Source organism: Drosophila kikkawai, chromosome 2R (assembly GCF_030179895.1).
Source record: "Drosophila kikkawai strain 14028-0561.14 chromosome 2R, DkikHiC1v2, whole genome shotgun sequence".
In the NCBI taxonomy this organism is placed as follows: Eukaryota; Metazoa; Arthropoda; class Insecta; order Diptera; family Drosophilidae; genus Drosophila; species Drosophila kikkawai.
Genome location: NC_091729.1, coordinates 18676085 through 18694807, shown reverse-complemented (window position 1 = coordinate 18694807; position 18723 = coordinate 18676085). Strand labels below are relative to the sequence as shown.

At 44.7% G+C, this 18723-nt stretch overlaps 2 protein-coding genes across 4 annotated transcripts; one reads left to right on the top strand and one right to left on the bottom strand.

Annotated features, from left to right (window-relative positions):
- The first annotated feature begins 523 nt into the window (after positions 1-523).
- Positions 524-14939, top strand: Swim (Secreted Wg-interacting molecule). 2 transcript variants are annotated; one of them, XM_017169749.3, is made up of 4 exons: positions 524-707; positions 12817-13007; positions 13193-14178; positions 14250-14939. In XM_017169749.3, the coding sequence occupies exons 2-4, from the start codon at positions 12845-12847 to the stop codon at positions 14394-14396; spliced, it is 1296 nt and encodes a 431-aa protein (XP_017025238.1). In that variant the 5' UTR covers positions 524-707; positions 12817-12844; the 3' UTR covers positions 14397-14939. The 2 variants fall into 2 exon arrangements, with proteins under 2 accessions (XP_017025238.1, XP_017025237.1); XM_017169748.3 differs by lacking the exon at positions 524-707 and adding an exon at positions 11370-11538.
- Positions 14873-18721, bottom strand: Vps35 (Vacuolar protein sorting 35). 2 transcript variants are annotated; one of them, XM_017169746.3, is made up of 8 exons: positions 18604-18721; positions 17934-18123; positions 17140-17873; positions 16845-17080; positions 16448-16786; positions 15820-16383; positions 15575-15758; positions 14873-15516 (listed from the first exon to the last, which is right to left on the bottom strand). In XM_017169746.3, exons 1-8 carry the CDS (start codon positions 18604-18606, stop codon positions 15355-15357), a joined length of 2412 nt encoding a protein of 803 aa, XP_017025235.1. In that variant the 5' UTR covers positions 18607-18721; the 3' UTR covers positions 14873-15354. The 2 variants fall into 2 exon arrangements, with proteins under 2 accessions (XP_017025235.1, XP_017025234.1); XM_017169745.3 differs by having other exon boundaries at positions 18396-18665.
- Positions 18722-18723: the final 2 nt, after the last annotated feature.

Below are 18723 nucleotides of genomic sequence, written 5' to 3'. Positions count from 1 at the left end.
AATAATGAACAATATGATTGTTTACCTAAAAGTCAGACTATAACCTTTACTTTTTTAAGGAAATATAAAGAAGAAAAGAACAGTTTACTCTGATTCACTTTGTTTGTATTAATGCTAGATTAAAAATAGATTTTTGAAATACTCTTAAAAAATTTCCTATAATTTTCTATGCTATTTTAAATCCTAAAGTCAGCTAGACTCCAAATTAATTCCATAGAAATTCACAGTAGGTACATTGTTATGAGATCAACTTAGGGGAGTTGAGTTCGGCTCGTGCCTTGACTTGGCTTCCTTTGAATCTATTTTTACAGCTCTTTTTCGCTCAAAAACTTCCCGAAAAATTTGCTTGTTTTGCAGCGTTTTGTTGGCTCAGCGGAAAGTGGAAGCAGTCGGAGGTTTGTTGCGCTCGCTTGTCGGCTTCGTTTCGCGATCCTAAAATCGCAGCCAGCTGCTAAGCGCTAACAGCTCGCTCTGTTAACTTGGCCGAGTCTCAGTCGCAGTCTGAGTTCCAAATCTGTCGCGACAGCCAACGCGTGTGCGGATCAGATCAGTCTTTGGGCCAACTTGACGCTAATTTCTGCTGACTGGGAACTGCTAACTGCTAACTGCTAAGTGCAAATCTCATCCCGAAGTGCGCGCGTGTGTTTATCTTTGTATCTCAACGCGAATTGGGGGCCGTGATTAGCCCACTGGATTGCCAGTGACAGGTGAGAATGCCGATTAGATAACCACGTACCATATCCATATCCAAATCCAGTTCGAACTGCAGTGTTGAAATGGTAATTGAATGCGTGGCCTGGCGGGAAATGAGTATCAGATGGATTTGCGGTTAACGAGTGCGCCCACAAACGAAAACAAGTGGAAGCCACACCGACGGCTATCAGGGTTCGCACTTGCTAATTTATCAGAAGAGTAAACAGCCAATTACAGGCTTATGTCTAAGACTTTTCACTATATCCCCCTAGATTACGGCCTCAAATATTTGGCCTAGTGTTGGGGCATTTACTTTAAGCTCTACTCAGATAAAAGGCTGTCAAAGGTAATCCTCCAGCTTTGCGGAAATTCGGGCAAACATTTATCAGAGATCTTTTGCGAAAACTTGCATTTTTCATAAAGACGCACTAGAAAGTCTAGAGGAGATGGCTGTGCTAGTTTGGGCCAAGATCAGGTCTGGCCAAAAGCGCTGCCGGCAGTTCGTGGGTGCAGCCGAGAAGATGCAGATGCAGATGCCTTCACCAGATACAGATGGTCTAGTCACGGCAACCCCTCCGACACGATGCATTTCACCCAAAAAGCAAGCAAAAATAAAAATGTAAAAAAGGAAAAAAGAAGCCAACACGAATGCAATCGATCACTGCACGAGTATCCGTAACCAAATAGACAACCTGGGGATTGCGTCTTATTTTCCATCTGCTGCAGCTGGCATTCCTCCGGCGGTGTTTACTTTCGGCATTAGCTTTAGCTACCGACAGGGGAACATGTTATTCTCGTTCTCGTGCTCATTCTGTATATTTTGCTCCACTGACCGTGAACTTGACCAAATGGATTTCCACACAAGCCTAGGCAATGCACTCTCCTTTGATTTTGGCTATAACCCCTGAAAGGGGTCAACTATTACAACGCAAAAGGTTTACTAATAGATAAATATATATGCAAATTTGATTAAGCCTAAGGTTAACCAGAATGCGGACAGGAAGCGCCATTTAAAGGGGAAGTCGAGCAATCTGTAACGAAGCACTCAGACACAGAGCCAGACCCAGAAACAGAACCAGAGTATTCGAATCTCCGCTAATCCCATAAATTTGTTAGTTCTCATCTTTTCAAACACGCAATCCGGTCCAGTTCCGGCACCTCCTCCTCCCAAAAGCCGAAAGCCAAACAAAAACAAAGACTCACACACACACACACACACCTGACGAAGGTGAGTGAGTGGTTGAGTGAATGAGCGTGTCATGGAGCTACTGGTCTTGTCCAGGTGATGTCATGTCTATCTCTGGTGGCGGGATGGTTGTGTAGCACACAGGGCGGCAACTTCATTTTCAGACTTTAGCTCCTAAGGTAATGCCTCCCCTGCTTTACTTTCGATCGCTCGGCCGTCGATCTAATTTGCATTTACATAATTTTCAGAGACGACTGGCTAAGTATCTCCCACAACCCTCGGCCCTGTTTGATTACCTACGATATTTGCATAATCAATGAATCGAACCGCTCAGTTGTCTCAGATTCGAGCTGATCATTTGCATACGACGAAATTAAGTGGCTGGGAAGTATTAGCCGGTGTCTACTGTACGGGGGAACGTGACGCTGTCATTAGGCAAAGCGCCATTTAAATGGATTGGCCTGGGTAACAACAAAACTCGAAAAGCGGCAATTAAAATGTAAATTGCATCACAAGCAGTTTACATTCTGCCGTCAATTGCTCCGTCATCGTTCTGATATATGGCGCATACGCACTGTTGGCCAAGTGGTTAAGGTTATTTTTATATGTAGAATGCACATTTATTTATTCGCAATTGACACGCTTCGGGCTTAGATATCGCCTGGCAACGATCTCTGCATATTTTTGTAATTGATTCGAATGGTTATTACGGGGTATTACGATTATTACAATGTGGTTGGTTATGACTCGCCGCGGGGCACGGCACACCCACGCCTCCTGGCACACCGCGGCAATCAACTCTGACCTTTTGGCAGGTGATGAATGCACTTTTTTAATCGCCATTTAATGGGAAATACGATCCGTTGCGATGTCACAGTGGCACTGCCATCGATTTTGATTTATGGCGCGCGGCTATCGTTGGCTATTGGTGGCTTCCAATTCAATCAGTCAGCGATTCAATGGCGCTAAATGGAAAATGCACTTAGCTGTCATCGGCTTGACAAATGACGTCACCATTGCCGATTATCATACGCTCCATTGCCAAAGTTGAGTGCAGTGCAAATACGGATCTATCTGTGACGTCGCAGACAGCAGCTCCAGTGGAGCTATTTGCTTTTCCCATTCGGCCAAACCTGGTCACTGCCACGATATTTAGACTTACATACATCTTGTATTTATTTGTGGCCCATTAGCAGTTCACACCTCAGCAGAGCAGAGCGCGCTAAAGTGGCGCCCTGCGATCGCTGCTGCCTGTTGTCACTTTCAATTATGCAACGAATGCTAATTGAACTTGGCCAAAGTGAAACGCCCGAGTCCAGAAAGTGACAGCCCGACAGGTCGATACGAATAGATAGAGCGGATAAAGCCATAAAAGTTCATGAATGAATCGCAGTGAGTTGACGTAGGCAAAAAGTGGAAATTGCTTATCAAAGAGACACTATAAACTGAGACTCTGTTTACGTCCAAAGTTCAGCACTTTGGTAAGACGACTTGTTATACTTTTTAGGTTTGTTTTTATAGCTTAACTTTAAACATTGAATATAATTTCATTTTCTTAAGAGAATTCCCCCTCCCAAGTAATTTATTTACTAAATATAATATATTCTTCAGGGGCTTTTAGGAATCATATTTCCTGGAGAGACTTTCCTTTTGAATTTCTTAAATATTTTACAGTTTAATTAAAACAAATTTCTTGTCCAGCAAATTAAGGGCTTTAATGTACCCTCCATCTATGAAACATTTAACCCAGGGACTCTTCATTAAATCAACCATTCTGGTTATTGGAATTTACATTTTTCGCCTGCCAATTAATTTATGAGACACTTAGTTTAGGTGCGCTTCTCCCCCGTTTGTTGGTTTTTTTTTGGGGCACTGCCTTAATTTCTATTTGAAGAGCAATTAATTTATGATGACATATCACCCATTAACATCACACAAAGTTTTTGGGCTTACTGCGCAAAATAATGGAAACGAAACCCAACTATGAATACAACAATATAACAATTGCGGCGACATTGTTGAGCGGTGGCGAACCGTCAAAGAGGTGGATCGTGGCTCCGACTTTCGATGGGGGCACGTCATATCTATATCTATTTCTATATGCAAGCTTGTAGCTGAATGGCATCGCAATGAATCAGTATTTGGCCAATATACAAGGCACATTAAGTCCGCTGAGCGAGTGCCCCGTCATCGCGCCGTGCAGACGTTGACACTGACTGACTGAGTGTCACTGACATTGGATGAGGCCGCAATAAAATCGTAGCTGCGAATCAACATACCATGTATCTGGCGGATACAGCATGTATTTGTATCTGTATCTGTATCCATCGCACGCCAAATGATTCGCACTTGGCATTGACAATGACTTTCTGGCAGAAACATCCCGCGAAAGCGACAATTGTCGCAGCACGAACAAAAACCGAACGCTGTTTGGGTTAAGGGCGACTCTTTCGGGCAACTTATTAACCCAATTAACCCATAAGAAATTATGCCTAATAATACATTATAATGTATAAGCAGGTAGCGAGCATCTACATCTTTCTAAAAACAAACGACAGACAATTTTAAAACGAAAAGTAAAAGTAATTGTCGGGCCATCTGTTCTAAAATGAAAACTTTTTGGCAGACCCCAAAACAATTCGCTTAAGATCTCAGTTTATGGCCCACTACACAGTGCAAATAAATGTCTAGCAAATAGCATTCAGTCAGCTGTGAGGGGAATTTCAAACAAATTCTCGCCTTAGGCCGTAATTTGCTACCTTTTTCGGTTGATTGGCGTACAGAGGAAAGTGCCAAGAAAGATTCGTCATGCGAATCAGAGGCAGAATTAGAACCGAGCGTTGGCTATGAATAGAAATGGATACAGATACAGATCCCCGGGTGACACCAACGCCTGTCTCCAGACAGACAAGCCGCTTGTATAACCCTTGTATTTGGGTTCGGGCTCGGGTTCAGACAGTAATTCCGAGACGGCGCAATGTTAAATCCAGGCTGCCGAGAGATCGCGAAACGCAGATACCAGACTTGTCCCACTGGCCTGAACGGTGCCCAAGAGACCGTAGGCGGTCGAATATGGGCCATGCCGTATCGAAAGCCATACTCTCAAATATAATTAAAACATTTGTCGCGATCACATGCAGGGCAATTAATAATAAGTACGATCGAACACATGTCCGCCAGTGCAAATCTTGGATTATTTGCGGAACGGCGACAGGGGAGGAGTCCAATTTCTCACTTATTTTACTCTTTCATTATTCGCCATTTTAATAACCACAAATAGTATTCACATGTTTTCCAATATAAATGTCAAATTTAATTGACGTCATTAATATTATGCATATCTCGGAGTTGAATCTAAACTGGTATTTTATACACTTTTGCCATTCCGATTAGTTTTCTCAAGAGAGTTTATTAATATGATTAATATATTAATTTATATTCTTTGAAAAATATTATGAACTGTTGATGTCACTCATCATTATGGAATATTGTTTTAATGTTTCTTTAAATTAAATTTATTGCTTAAAGTTGGTTAATAAAATGTGTATTTTAGTACTAGTATAAGCAATAAGTAAAGTATTTTCAATACCGAAACATTTAACAATAATTTCAAGAATATTTCAAATATGAAAATTGTAAATTCCGTATACAAGTAAAAGCGTTATTATCAGAATAAATCAGTTTAGAAATAAATCCAAGTCACAAGAAAACAATTCTAATAAATGTCAAAGAAATGTGGTTTATTTTTGTTCTATATAAAACGAAAGTTTATTTCCTTTGTGATTTCAATAAATAAATATAAATCAATGGCGAGTAAAACTGCACTAATCAAAACATAAAAACCAAATACCTTTACATCTATTTCCCCCTAAACTATTACTCATTTGTTTACAATGATCCGAGTAATGCATCTTCTTCAATAAATCCAATAGATATGCCAAAATTGACGTCATTAATTGGTGGGGGCGTATGCGGAATAGCTTGGATTATATAACACAGAAAAAAAAAAACTATTATGAGTGCTGGCCTGTAAACATTTCACCCTGTCTATTTGGCTCACTGTTTTACGAGCTTCTCGGTTTATTTTGGATCGTTTCCCTTTTTGACTGCAACAATCTAGGAACTTGATGGCGAGGCATTTAACTTAAGTGCTAACACAACCGCAGAGCGAAAATTAAACGGCAAACAAAGCGGCCACAATAAACACAAGACCCGCGCTGCGTCTATAAATCAGCGCCGAGGAAGGCGCCCATTAAAAATCGTCCACACGGTGGTGGAGCTCGGCACTGTAGCAGCAGAACAGCAGAGTGCTGCTATCACAAAAACCAAACCCAGCAGCGTTCGTTACGATTCCCAACTGGTTCAGCCGCTGGCCGACTGGTAGTCTGCCCGCCGCTGGGGCCGAGTTGCGAGAGGTGAAGATTGGGTTAGGTCTCGCTACACGATGCTTGAGGGCCTTGTTCTCCCAACCAATATGTTACGACTTACGGAACAGCCTTGAGAAAATCTGATCTCGCTTTATTTGAATATATTTTATATATAGGAATGCATTTGGTCAGACAACTTGTGGCTTTTCGAGTGATGAATGCGAATAATGATTGACAAACCGCCTAATTGGGAGACCGCGCTGATGTGTCTGTCAAGTTCGATAATTACTAATCACTGCAAACATGCCGAAAAAAAAAAAAACACTTGTTGCGGTTGTGTGGGAGCACTCGAGTGCAACTTTTTAGGGAACTACTGACTACAGTACACCTGCACCGATGCTAATAAGACGCCTAAATATAGATGCTTACACATGCCAAACCCGAGAATCAAATCGAATCGAATGGCTTGTGATGAGCGAATTATTAATTATCAACAATGGGCAATGGCAACAGTGAAGAAAAACAATTTCATTCCGTGTATCTATTGGCCAGCTGGGGGAACAATGCAAATACGTAAGCAGATCGATACGTAACAGGCGAAAAATCCAAATATCTAGGTTTATTTGTTTTTTGTCGATTTTTAATAAACACAGCAGACATAAACAGGGAAATATCCACGGGTTGAGCATAATGCGCAGCGAACAGGTGATAAAAACAGGTGATTCCGGGGCGAATCGGTGACTTTAACAAGATATTTCATAGTTCCTGAGGGATAGATCAAGGCCTCATCAATTAAGGGATCTAAAGAGAGGCTGCTTTTTCCCAGCTAACCAATGGGACTTATTAAATATATTCGCTCACTTGGCGATTATCAAAAATATAAACATTAAATAGCTTATCCGCCTTTCTTCGTGTTGTTCTTTTTTAGTTTAACAACTTTTTCTAGGAACTGTTATTTTATTTTATTAAACAATCCAGCGAAAATTCTATAGATAATTCGTCATGCTAGGTATTGCCCATTATTTAATTTAATAACTTTTGCTAGAAAGTGCTTATCTCAATAATATTATTTATAGAAATTTCTTTAGGTCTAAACGAAAATGTTAACAGCTTTTGCAAGAAACTATTTTTATAGTATTTTTTATAATAAACAAATTCATAAAAATCTGCTGTTTCTGAAAAGCTTAATAACTAACGAAAATTCTATAAATGTCATTAAATAGATTCGTCATGCTAGGCATTGCCAATTATTTAATTTTGTTACGACCGAAATTGTTATCAGCTTTTGCTAGGAATTTTTTCTATTTTTAATAAACAATTTCATAAAAATCCGTCCAGCTGTTTCGGAAAAGTTTACCAACTATCAAGAATTTATAGAACCATTCCCATGGGAATTTTGAATATAAGATATCCTCCAGCTAGCCTTGGGTGTTCCAAACTCATTGAACAATGGTGTGTGGGTCAAGAGTGTTTGGTAATGTTTTAAAATTAGCCGCTTGGCCGCTTGGCTGGCTTTCCAATCGCCCGTGAAATAACTCTTATAAATAGCCAAATTGCTCGTATTTGATCGTTTAATCGCAGCGATCTCAGCTGATATGATTCGATGTTATGGCCAAAATGGCAATAAATGCTCCTCGTAAACTGTAACTGCACACAATGGCATGGAATAGAGGTGTGGAACTGCACCCGGAAACAAATCTGGCATCAAAACCGATCAATAAATTGGCTAACGGCGGGCAGCTGCTGGCAATAATAAACCAATTGTCAAACTGTCAAATTCCAAGCACTCTGTCTGCACTCGCATAAATAAAATACTTTGGCAAATAAACAATTGCCGACACCGACACCTCTGTCGTCGGGCTTTCCTCTCCCTCCTTACGTGTTAATATAATAATTCGTTTTCAATGTCAGAGAGTATTTAAATTGCATAAAACAAAACAAACGCCCTGCACTTGACGCCCGACAATTGGAGGGTAATTGAAACGAATCGACTATTTGAAATATTAAACAAAAATATGCCAAAAAAAAAAAAAGCGATGTCTTTTATTGCCCGCTGACCTCTTCCCCCAAAAAGTTTTGTTTGTGGCTGCCGACTGCCAAGAAATTCTCCAAATTACACACTGAAATTAATTCAATTGGGTTTGTGGTCACACTTCCCCGATGAATGGGTGACAAGTGGGATGGATTTCGTCACTGGAACTTGACCAGCATTCCGGGAATCCAAACTGATGCGAATATTGCGTGCCAAATGTAAGGGAAACCTTGAAGATACATTGATCGCAGAACAATTTTCGAAATGGAGAAAAATTCCTCGCATACCTAAGCGAAATTTTCGTGTAATTGTGACCTCTATTTCAAGTGCAATTCACGTGAAAAGCGCCGAAAAATATTCAATAAATCGATCAGATCAAGGTTGCACTTTCAGCTGAAAGTCGAAATTCCTTCTGATTGTATACTCTATTAATTGTTTCGCCAACAAGTTCAAAATTCCCATTTGCCACTGCACATAAACAAAGACAACGCCCGTAAAAGGGGCAAGCAAATAAATATACTTTTTTAATGATCAGCAAATTGATTATGGATGGATGAAAATGCCTTGAAAATGCTCAATGAATACTGCCAAATATTTATGCATTCTTTTGGTATATTTGCTTGGCAATTCATTCGCTTCGGAAACGATTAACCACAGTTATTCATTTCTGTAAATAGCCGCATTCGCCGCGAAATGAGCCAAAAGAAATTTCAACAAACGAAAATAATATATTTATGAATGCGATGCCCAAGCCACTGTGGAATCTAGTGACAGGGAGCCGATTAAAATTCCAAACGTCGACTTCCTAGACAATACGAGGCATTCATTCATTCATGGGGGAATCTCCCGATTTATGGCCAAAGTTTCCACATTTTTATGTCGCCGGCCCACTTATCTATCGTTGGCGCTATGACGAAACAATATCAATCTGTCCCCAAATTGAACAATGTAAATCTTATTGATAAACATTCGCGATAAGGAAGTTACATGACAGGTGGGATTGGCATTGGTTTGGCCTGTTCTTGAACTACTTTCCAGTCTTCCGTCTCGTCCGATTCCGATTTTGATTCCAGGTAAGTACCTGCGTCTGGTCCAAGTCCGTTCAATTTAAAGGCCAATAATATGACATAAATGCTTCGGAATGCCAGCAATCTATCGGAGCGTACGAGTGCGTACAGCCGGAATATCAATAAAACGCCTTTTGGCCACAAAAAAAACAGCACCCGGCATAGCCGTCGCGCACAAAATAATGCTGATCAGGGCCCAATTAAATGGTGGCATAATTATGTATAAATACTCGCTAATTGATTGGCCGTTTCAAGTCAGGCATTCGCGATGATAAGGCAGGCACTCGGGCGTGTTTAATGACTTCATTACCTGGCCAGATTGTCATCAGTCTCTCACGTTGATCATCATTCACATCATGGGGCATTACACATTCCGACGATTGCTGGAGTGCAGTCACATCTGGACAGTTGTCGTGCTGTCACCGGTTAGTTAGTAATAGCCAAAGTTTAGATTCAAATATTCTATCATTACTCATGACTTTGAAATTCCACTCTGAGAACTGGTAAACAGATAAGGCTTACCTATACCAAATAGTTCCTATTGCAAATCCTAGTCTTATCTAAGACATCCCCTGGCATTCTCATTTCTTATCCAAAGCCTGTCAGCTTAGTGGGATTATGAGTTAATGGACAGGGAGAAAGGGGAAATTAAAGACTGCCAAAAACTGCTTTTGGCTTGGCCATTAGACGACACATTCGCTCCGGTTTCCATCCATCTCTTTGGCTGCTTTTTGTCCGCGTTCGGCCAGAGATCGTAATTTGGCTTGAAGCGGACAGAAATCGCTCATAAAACTCAAGTTTAATGTCATGCAAATCGCTCCGTCGGGCGACACAGCGACTTAATGTCGTCTGATGGCTTTATTTCACACATCGAGGCCTGGACTTGTTGACCATTCAGCTACGGGTCTTGGCTTTCCCCCAATTTTAGCTTGGCTAATTCCTAGAGTACGTTAAATGATTCATATTAATAGCCGATAATAAATAGGAAATGCTGTGAATCATTTTAGTGTAAGCTATTTCGGTGTGTTAGTTCCTGGCATTCCACGGGCATAGCTCAGATTAGTTTACTCCTCCTGACTCCGAGGGCCTCTCGTCGATAAACAAATAAAGGTTGTTTGTTTTGCTGCGTAATGGAAATGCTCCAATTGGATCATCATCCGCCCGACGATGACGAAGCCAGTTAACTGGGCGAACTGTGGAGACATTTGCAATTGCAAAGCTCTTAATGATAATTGCTGGCATCGAAGCCAAGCGAAATAGCAGACAGATTAGCGATGATCGCATGCCAGAACTGGATCAGATCGGCCGGGGCATACGGTTACCAAGGGGGGGGTACATATCTTGGCAGATGGCTCCCATCGAAACCCTATCTGTATCAATATCAATTTCGCAGTGATTTGCCAAAAAAATATAAAGACATGCCTGGGCCAATTTAATTTGATTCGATTATGGTTTGCAGGCCTTGAACCCGAATTGGGCCCAATTATCATACCGTTTATATCTTATCAATTTCAGAGTGGGGGGCCAGATAAGAGCAAACAATAACAAACTGCGCACAAATAATGCCAAAGGAATGTGCCCTCGAAATTGCGTTTGAGATAATCTCCGACCTGTCCTGGGGCGTACAAAATACCCACATAGATGTGCTAATCGAGATATCCACCCACAGACTTTCCCACAGCAGCAGCTGCTTTCATTCCGCCGCCACTTGCCAAATTCGGGCAAACACTTTGCCCCCGAAATACCTTGAGATTCGGTACGTTCTGTTGGGCCATCAGATACGGATGCCCATGACGTATACGCCGCAGTGGCAGTGGCAGTAACAGTAACAGCGGGAGAGCGTGCGAGCGAGCGAGTGAGCCAGCGAGCGCTTTCTTCATCCCTCCCGTTCCGCCACCTACGCCGCGGATCTAGCAGCACAGCAGCAGCAGAGCAGAGCGGCTCCGAGCAGCGCTGCCAGCAGCAACAATAACCCAAGCGGCTACGTTATGTGGTGGCCCATAATTCTAACTGAATTCAGTCAGCAGCGAGCCGCGATCGGAGTAGGAACAGCGCGATAAGGAAATTTAATATACTAAATCCGTACAAAATCGTACCCAATCGAACCGAAACAAAAAAGAACCAATAAAAAAGAAGGCAAAGCAAAAACCATTATTGGCCTTAAAGTGCGGAATTGTGCAAAGTTATCAAAATGTTAGTATTGCGTATACGGGGTATAAGATCCCATACTTGCCAGTTTTGTTTACCAGACTGCTGTGTCAGCAAACAGGAGATTGTTTGGAGTTCAATTTAATGCCTGGCATTCCGAGTATCTGCGGTAAACATTGGTGTTCCTGTTAGAGGAGAACCACCGCCATAGCCACACAAAGTGTCAACGAATAGAAGCGATTTATGAGCTTGTCTTGGACCAATATTTTTCTTAAAATAGAGCTTTGTCAGAGAACTCCAGCTCAGCAACTCCCCAACTACAATTCAATTAAATTCTTCTTTGCTTATTTTTCACACCAAAAACTTTATTGCCAATTGGCTCGGCAATTAATTATCGAACGCGAACTTTCAAATTAATTATCACTAAATTAAAAACGGGTTCAGCATTAGCCAAATAAAAAACACACAAAAAAGAGAACCGAATAATATGCCAAAAAGGGGTGGGGGAGAATGTTTGAACACCTTCGCCAGATACCTTTGTGTTTGGCCACAGCCACTCGTGATTCAGAAAATATCTTCTGTATTTTACCCTCCTAATTGAATTCTCGACAAAAATTCGAACCGTTTTGGGCTGAGCCAGCAGGCGAAAACAGGAAAATCTATTTGCAATTTGCATTTATTTATGAAACTTTGGCTTGTCTCAAAAATAAACAAGTTTCATCTTCGTCTTCCTCTCTAGAACAGAGTCAGAATCAGAATCAGCATTATCAACGTATTAAAAACGCCAAAAAACATGAAATAAAGGGGCGCTTCCGAGAGTGATTCTTCGTTCTTCGCTTTTCGTTTGGTGTGTGCGCAAATTTGAATTCGTTGCCGAATCGAAAATACAAAAAACAGAATGGCCAACAAGTGGGGGAAAAGAAACGTTTTTGTTTGGACCGCGGACAGGGTTTTGGGGATCGCGGATCGTGGATCGACAAACTAATCATGGCTGGCGTCATCGCAATATATATAGCGGGGCTAACTGTTAACTGTTTGTCTGTGCACGGCCAGAGAATTTCTGATGAGGAGCAGCCCGTATCCGCGAGATGTACAAATTAATTATCCCGCCCGAAAGAACGGGTTATCATGCCCGCCTTCTCTCCTCATTTGCCTAATTTTTTGGCCGTGTTGCATGGGTCGTATGCGCGATGTGCGGAATTTCGTATATTTAACTGGCTAATTGCTGACAAATTGCAGGCCGCTTATCTAGATTTACTTAGCTTATGATAAGCATCGAGAAAAATATTAATAAATTTGCATTCCTCACTCTCTCCGGTTTAGTTGCTGCTGATAAGCCATTTGAGAAGCCATGACGATCAAGAGCGCCCAGTTAATGGGCCTCCTGGCCCTGCTGATGGGCGTGGTCAGTGCCTTTGATCACACTTTAAAACAGGACTTTCCGGGTCCCTACTGCGCCCTGCGGAACACCTGCTGCAAGGAAAGGCACGATGGCTGCTCGCTGCCCATCTCAAGTGAGTATCATTAGCTTTTTGGAATGTAACAGAGATGTGTCATAGGGATTAGTCATATGTAACAAAAACCCCAATGACTAGATACAAATTTAAATATTTATATTTATTTTCTTGTTATAAAACCTTTGTTTTTTTCTAAATAAAAAAAAATCACCTTAACACTCACCTTGTTTGTCTATTAACAGCCACCCTTTGCTATTGTGATGAGTTCTGTGATCGCAGCGATTCCAGCGACTGCTGTCCCGACTATCGCTCCTTCTGCTTCGGCGAGGCCGATCCCATCCTCTCCTGCGAGCACAACGGCGTCTACTTCTCCAAATTCAACAGCACGTGGGACAACTGCAACGAATGCCGCTGCCTGGACGGCGGTCATGTGCAGTGCGACAGGGATCTCTGCCTGACCGACGATGAGCTCATCAATGGAGTGAACTCCATCCATCGCCTCGGCTGGTCTGCTCGCAAGTATGACGAATGGTGGGGACGCAAGTACGCCGAGGGTCTGCGCCTCCGTCTGGGCACCAAGGAGCCCACATTCCGCGTGAAGGCAATGTCTCGGCTGAGCAACCCCACCGATGGCCTGCCCACCTCCTTTAACTCCGTGGATAAATGGTCTAGCTACATCTCGGAGGTGCCCGACCAGGGCTGGTGCGGCTCCTCCTGGGTGCTGTCCACCACATCGGTGGCCAGCGATCGCTTTGCCATCCAGAGCAAGGGCAAGGAGGCCGTTAAGCTCTCCCCCCAGAACATTCTCTCCTGCGCACGTCGCCAGCAGGGCTGTGAGGGCGGCCATTTGGACGCCGCCTGGCGCTACCTGCACAAGAAGGGCGTGGTCGATGAGGAATGTTACCCGTACACCCAGCACCGTGACACTTGCAAGATCCGTCACAACGGCCGTTCGCTGAGTGCCAATGGCTGCCGCCCCGCCCCCAATGTGGATCGCGACAGCTTGTACACAGTGGGACCCGCCTACAGTCTTAATCGCGAAGGCGACATCATGGCCGAGATCTACCACTCCGGCCCCGTCCAGGCCACCATGCATGTGTACCGCGACTTCTTCGCATACTCGGGCGGCATCTATCGCCGGACGGCCGCCAACCGCGAATCCCCCAAAGGCTTCCACTCGGTCAAGCTGGTCGGCTGGGGAGAGGAGCACAACGGCGACAAGTATTGGGTAAGTGTTTGAAGCAGGACTTAATCGGGATGGATTTATTTATTATAAACCCTTTCTTCCTATTCAAACAGATCGCAGCCAACTCTTGGGGTCCTTGGTGGGGCGAGCGCGGATACTTCCGCATTCTGCGCGGCAGCAATGAGTGCGGCATTGAGGAGTACGTCCTGGCCTCGTGGCCCTACGTCTACAACTACTACAACGTGAAGGCGCCGAAATAGGGCGGAAAATTAGGGCCCATTAGCCGCCTCGCACAGAACAATCTCGAGCTATGTATGCAGTAACGAAAACAGATTTATCTCATGCTTCAAAATTTTCCATTTGCTATATGGCACTCAAAGTGAATTAGGCGCTTCTATCTGTAATGTTTATGCTTAGAACCTAGTGACTAAAATGATTAGCTTTAAGTTGCGCGAACGCACAGTTAACTGCCCGCAGTACCAGGCCACCACCTCCACCTCTCTCTGTCTCACCCACTAACTGGACTCGAAGCAACATGAAACTGCCACATAACCACCTCCACTCCACACCATCCCCGGATACTGCCACACCAGCCAGAGTACGATCACCCCGAACCAGCACCCTTGCAGCGCATGTGATCATTGACGGAATAAAGAGTATTGGATCGGCGAGAGTCTGTTGGATACGTACGAGTGCGCACACTCAGCCGTGCATTGTAAATGGAAGCTAAGTTAACTGATTGATAGACCGATGGAACCTGTTCGGCTTATATATTTTTAATAAACGAATTACTTTACATGTTACCGATGACGGGGTTTTAGGCCACAAATCCGGGTGAATCAGTTTGGTCTTAACTTTAATTGTAATACATCGCGAACCCATTCGATAATCGTATATAAGATTGTATAATTTTTTTTTTGTTTAACAATATTTTCACATTATTTTGTAGGGGAGGTTAAATGTAGTAAAGTAAAAATCTTCCATGAGGGTTATTTACGCGTAGCTATCATACTAGATAAATCAGGAAAATAATCAAGAATGTTTTTACTTTGCACTTACGAATACGAAATTGAAATCAAAAGTAGACAAAACAAAAGTCAGCAAGGCCCACAACTTTCCTAACCATGGAATTTCAATGTTTTTCACACAGGCAATTTGGATACTCCCGCCGAGCAAGGGGTTCGCTCTTCAAGACGTGTCCCATGTGGGTAGATTGGGCTAATTGAGAGTGATGCCCGCAAAGGATACCTCCAGCGTCGAATCATTGGACTCCATTCGACTGCGTATATGTGCCAGTGTGTTCTTATAATGGCTCTCGATTTGCTTGGTCTCCTCGCTCGGCTCCAGATTGGGCAGCTCCTCGTTGACCTTGGCGATTAGCTGAAAATAATAATATCTTTAGACTTTCTGGGTATTTCCTTATTAAAATCTTAATCACCTGATTCAGCATGGCCACGGTGATGAGCGAATTGCCGCGCTCAAAGTAAAACAGATAGTGATTCAGCAGCTCCACATACAGCTGCACCTGCACCCCGGTGTCCAGACACTGCGAGGCAATTCGAGCGCCCTTCTTCAGGCAGTCCAGGGTGCGTTTCTCGTCCCGCATCTCTTCGCCATTTTGCCTATAAAATGATTATTTTTTAAAGAAGAAAGTAAAAGCGATAGCTTAGATATTCCACTTACTTTCCGCTCCAAAAGAGCGCTGCACAGGCCACAACGCCACGACATTGGTCCGGCTTTTTCAGCAACTTGGAGGCGGCCAGTGCACAGTTGGTTCGCAGCGGCTCGGCATTCTCCTCGCCGAAGCAGGACATTTGCTCGAAGGTGGACATTATAAGTGTTATGGCCGCCAGCTGGGCCTTCGAGTCGGAGATCTCGTCCTCGTACAGGGAGAAAGCCTGGGTCATGAACTCGTAAGCCACCGTCTCGTGGTTTGTGTAGCCAATCTCTCCGATTACCAAAGCACCTTGCAGATACAGACGCAACGCCAAGTCAGCCAGATCAGCCTTGGCCAAGGCACTGATGGTGCTGTGGCAATATTGCACGATCTTCTGGCATTTCTTGTCCCAGTTCTCATCCTGCTCGGCGATGGCCTTGTACTTGAAGGACAGCTGGTAGGCGGCAAAAACTAGAGGCGGTAGGACATGCTTCAGCCTTGAGCCACCGCCATTACCGAGATGTTTGCGGGCGGTCTGCAGCATTTTGTACTGCATGTCGGGCTCATCGGAGCGCATCAGATGGATGAACCTAAATGGGGAGTGGGAGTGTTTAATAATACGAAATATTTATCATAAAATAAAGATTAGATTACCTTGCCACCACTCCCTGCTCCTCTGCAAACTCCTCAGCATCTGGACTGCTGCTGCTGCCTCCTGCTGGGTTGTCCTTGTTCGAATCATCGTCCTTGATCAGCGGCGTAATAATGGTCAGCAGGCTATCCGCCTGATCAGCTGTGGGCACCAGCGTCTCATTGTCCAGGATATTCATAACCAGATACAGAGCCAGTGACTTTCGAGAGGTGTAGTCAAACTTTTCCAGCAGCGGGCAGAAGTTGTGCAACTGGATAATGGTCAGTGCATTGTTGTAGAAGTCAATGCAGATTCTCAGAAGGCGGGACAGCTCCTGGTTCACAGACAACAGATGCGAGATGCTGTAAGTTAAATTGGAAAGTTAGAAACTAAACAAATTTGCATCGTTTTCCCACTCACTTGTTCATGTTCATGCGCTGCAGTATTTGCGCGGTTGTGCCCAGCACCTTGTCCACGTAATCCACACGATCGGGGTACACCTTTTGGGCCAGGCTCAATAGAGCAACCTGCAGCGAAATAGTGTCCTCCAAGGGCATATCCATGCGCGTCTGCACAATGTTGGCCACCTGTACGCTAAACACCTCGAACAGCTCCACCTCGGCGGGTATGATAGCATCAATGGCATTGCCACTTGTCTGAAATAGCAGGAGAATAACTATTTGATGGATACAGGGGCTAGTCTGGTCAGGATTACCTTGCCACTGCGCTGATTGTAGGCTGCCAGGCGCTCAATCAGCGATATGATAATGTTCTTCACATTCACCCCGGTCTCCAGTTGGGCGCAGGACTTAAGAAAGGGATCCAGGGTCTGAAGGTGGAACTCGTCGGGAAACACTTGGATAATGCACTCCATGAGATACTCCTGCGCTATGGCATCCCGGCAACTGACCACCTGCTCCAGAATGCCCGGCAAAATGAGGCGCTGGTACGTCTCCAGGGTGGCAGACTCCAGCTGCGACAAACGCACCAGGTTGGTGCCCACTAAAATCTTCAGCTCCTCGCGTTCCTTCTCGCGCCTGGTCTTCTCGCTGGAGTGACCCTGGTGCTGCATCCGCACCCACAGCTTGTTCATCTCGGCAAAGTTGGTCAACACAAAGTCAATGGCGTCGTATACGTTGCCCTCGTGCTCGTTCTCCGCCACCATCACGTCGGGCAGGATGTTGCGGGTGCACTGCAGCAGGTAGTTGCGCAGAAAGAGGCCCCTCAGCGGATGCTGCACTCCGCGGCACATCTCAACCAGATCCTTGAGAATGCTGCGCTTCAGCGTGGCGTCGTTCTTGATGTACACAATGCCCACGGTGATGAGCAGGTACAGGCGGGGCACAATGGTGTGCGAGTACTGGACCAGTTCGTACAGATCCGTCTTCTTGTCGCTCTTCTCGCTGAGGTACAGCTCCAGGTGGCACAGCTCGTTGGTGACGGCCATGTCTGCAATAGAGGAAGGGTTGCAGGTGGAGCTAATAACCCTCCGGATCCATGAATACTCACACAACTCGTAGTAGCTCTTGGGCGAGAGCAGCGAGGTCCGCAGCTCGCTCAGCATCGTGCTGGCACACTTGAGCGAGTCCAGCATGCGCTCCTTGTCCAGGAAGTGATTCATCTGGAAGGCCTGCTTTCGCGCCGCTCCGATCGCCTCGCCGAGCAGCTTTTCCTGGTCATCCAAACCATTCGGCATGGTCTGAAACGAGAGACGGTACACAACATTACTCTCCGACGCCGACATGGAGCGAGTATAAAACGGAGCACACAAGGCCGACAGCTCGAGATAAGCCTTCTTCGCCGGAGGACCAACCGGATAGCAGATGATAAGACGGACAGAGCGAGAAAGAGAGACAGAGAGAGCGGGCGAGCACACCCGCAGCAGACTGCGCCCGTTCCGGCCAAGAGGAGTCTGCAGTCTGTGCGGAGGCGTGGCTGTTGCTGTCGCTGCTGTGGAGTTGGAGTATTTACCCGGATGTCGTGGGCGGAACTGGGCGCCGGGCCGCCGTACGAGGACGAGCTCCAGGGGTACATGGTGGGGGCGTTGCTGCTTCTCTGCGCCGCTCTCTCCTCGTCGTCACAGCGGTTTTCCGTGCAGTTGGTTTCGGCTTTCGCGTCTGTTGGCCACTTTTCGCTTCCCGGCTGCTCTCGGCTACAAGGTGGTCTGGGGGACACTTACCATTTCTGCAGCGTGGGGGCGGAATCGGGAAAGTTAATTATTTGCAATTGAAAAGTCAGGATCAGCGTGACCGCGCCGGACAAATCGAAATATACCTCAAAAATATACTAAAATATACTA

Excerpts from the sequence above, each read along its gene's own strand:
- Swim (XM_017169749.3), top strand. The coding sequence starts at position 12,845 with ATGACGATCAAGAGCGCCCAGTTAATGGGCCTCCTGGCCCTGCTGATG. Across the intron at positions 13,008-13,192 it reads CTGCTCGCTGCCCATCTCAA|CCACCCTTTGCTATTGTGAT; the intron begins GTGAGTATCATT and ends GTCTATTAACAG. Across the intron at positions 14,179-14,249 it reads ACAACGGCGACAAGTATTGG|ATCGCAGCCAACTCTTGGGG; the intron begins GTAAGTGTTTGA and ends CTATTCAAACAG.
- Vps35 (XM_017169745.3), bottom strand. The coding sequence starts at position 18,458 with ATGTACCCCTGGAGCTCGTCCTCGTACGGCGGCCCGGCGCCCAGTTCC. Across the intron at positions 18,124-18,395 it reads GTTCCGCCCACGACATCCGG|ACCATGCCGAATGGTTTGGA; the intron begins GTAAATACTCCA and ends CTCTCGTTTCAG. Across the intron at positions 16,384-16,447 it reads GAGCAGGGAGTGGTGGCAAG|GTTCATCCATCTGATGCGCT; the intron begins GTAATCTAATCT and ends CTCCCCATTTAG.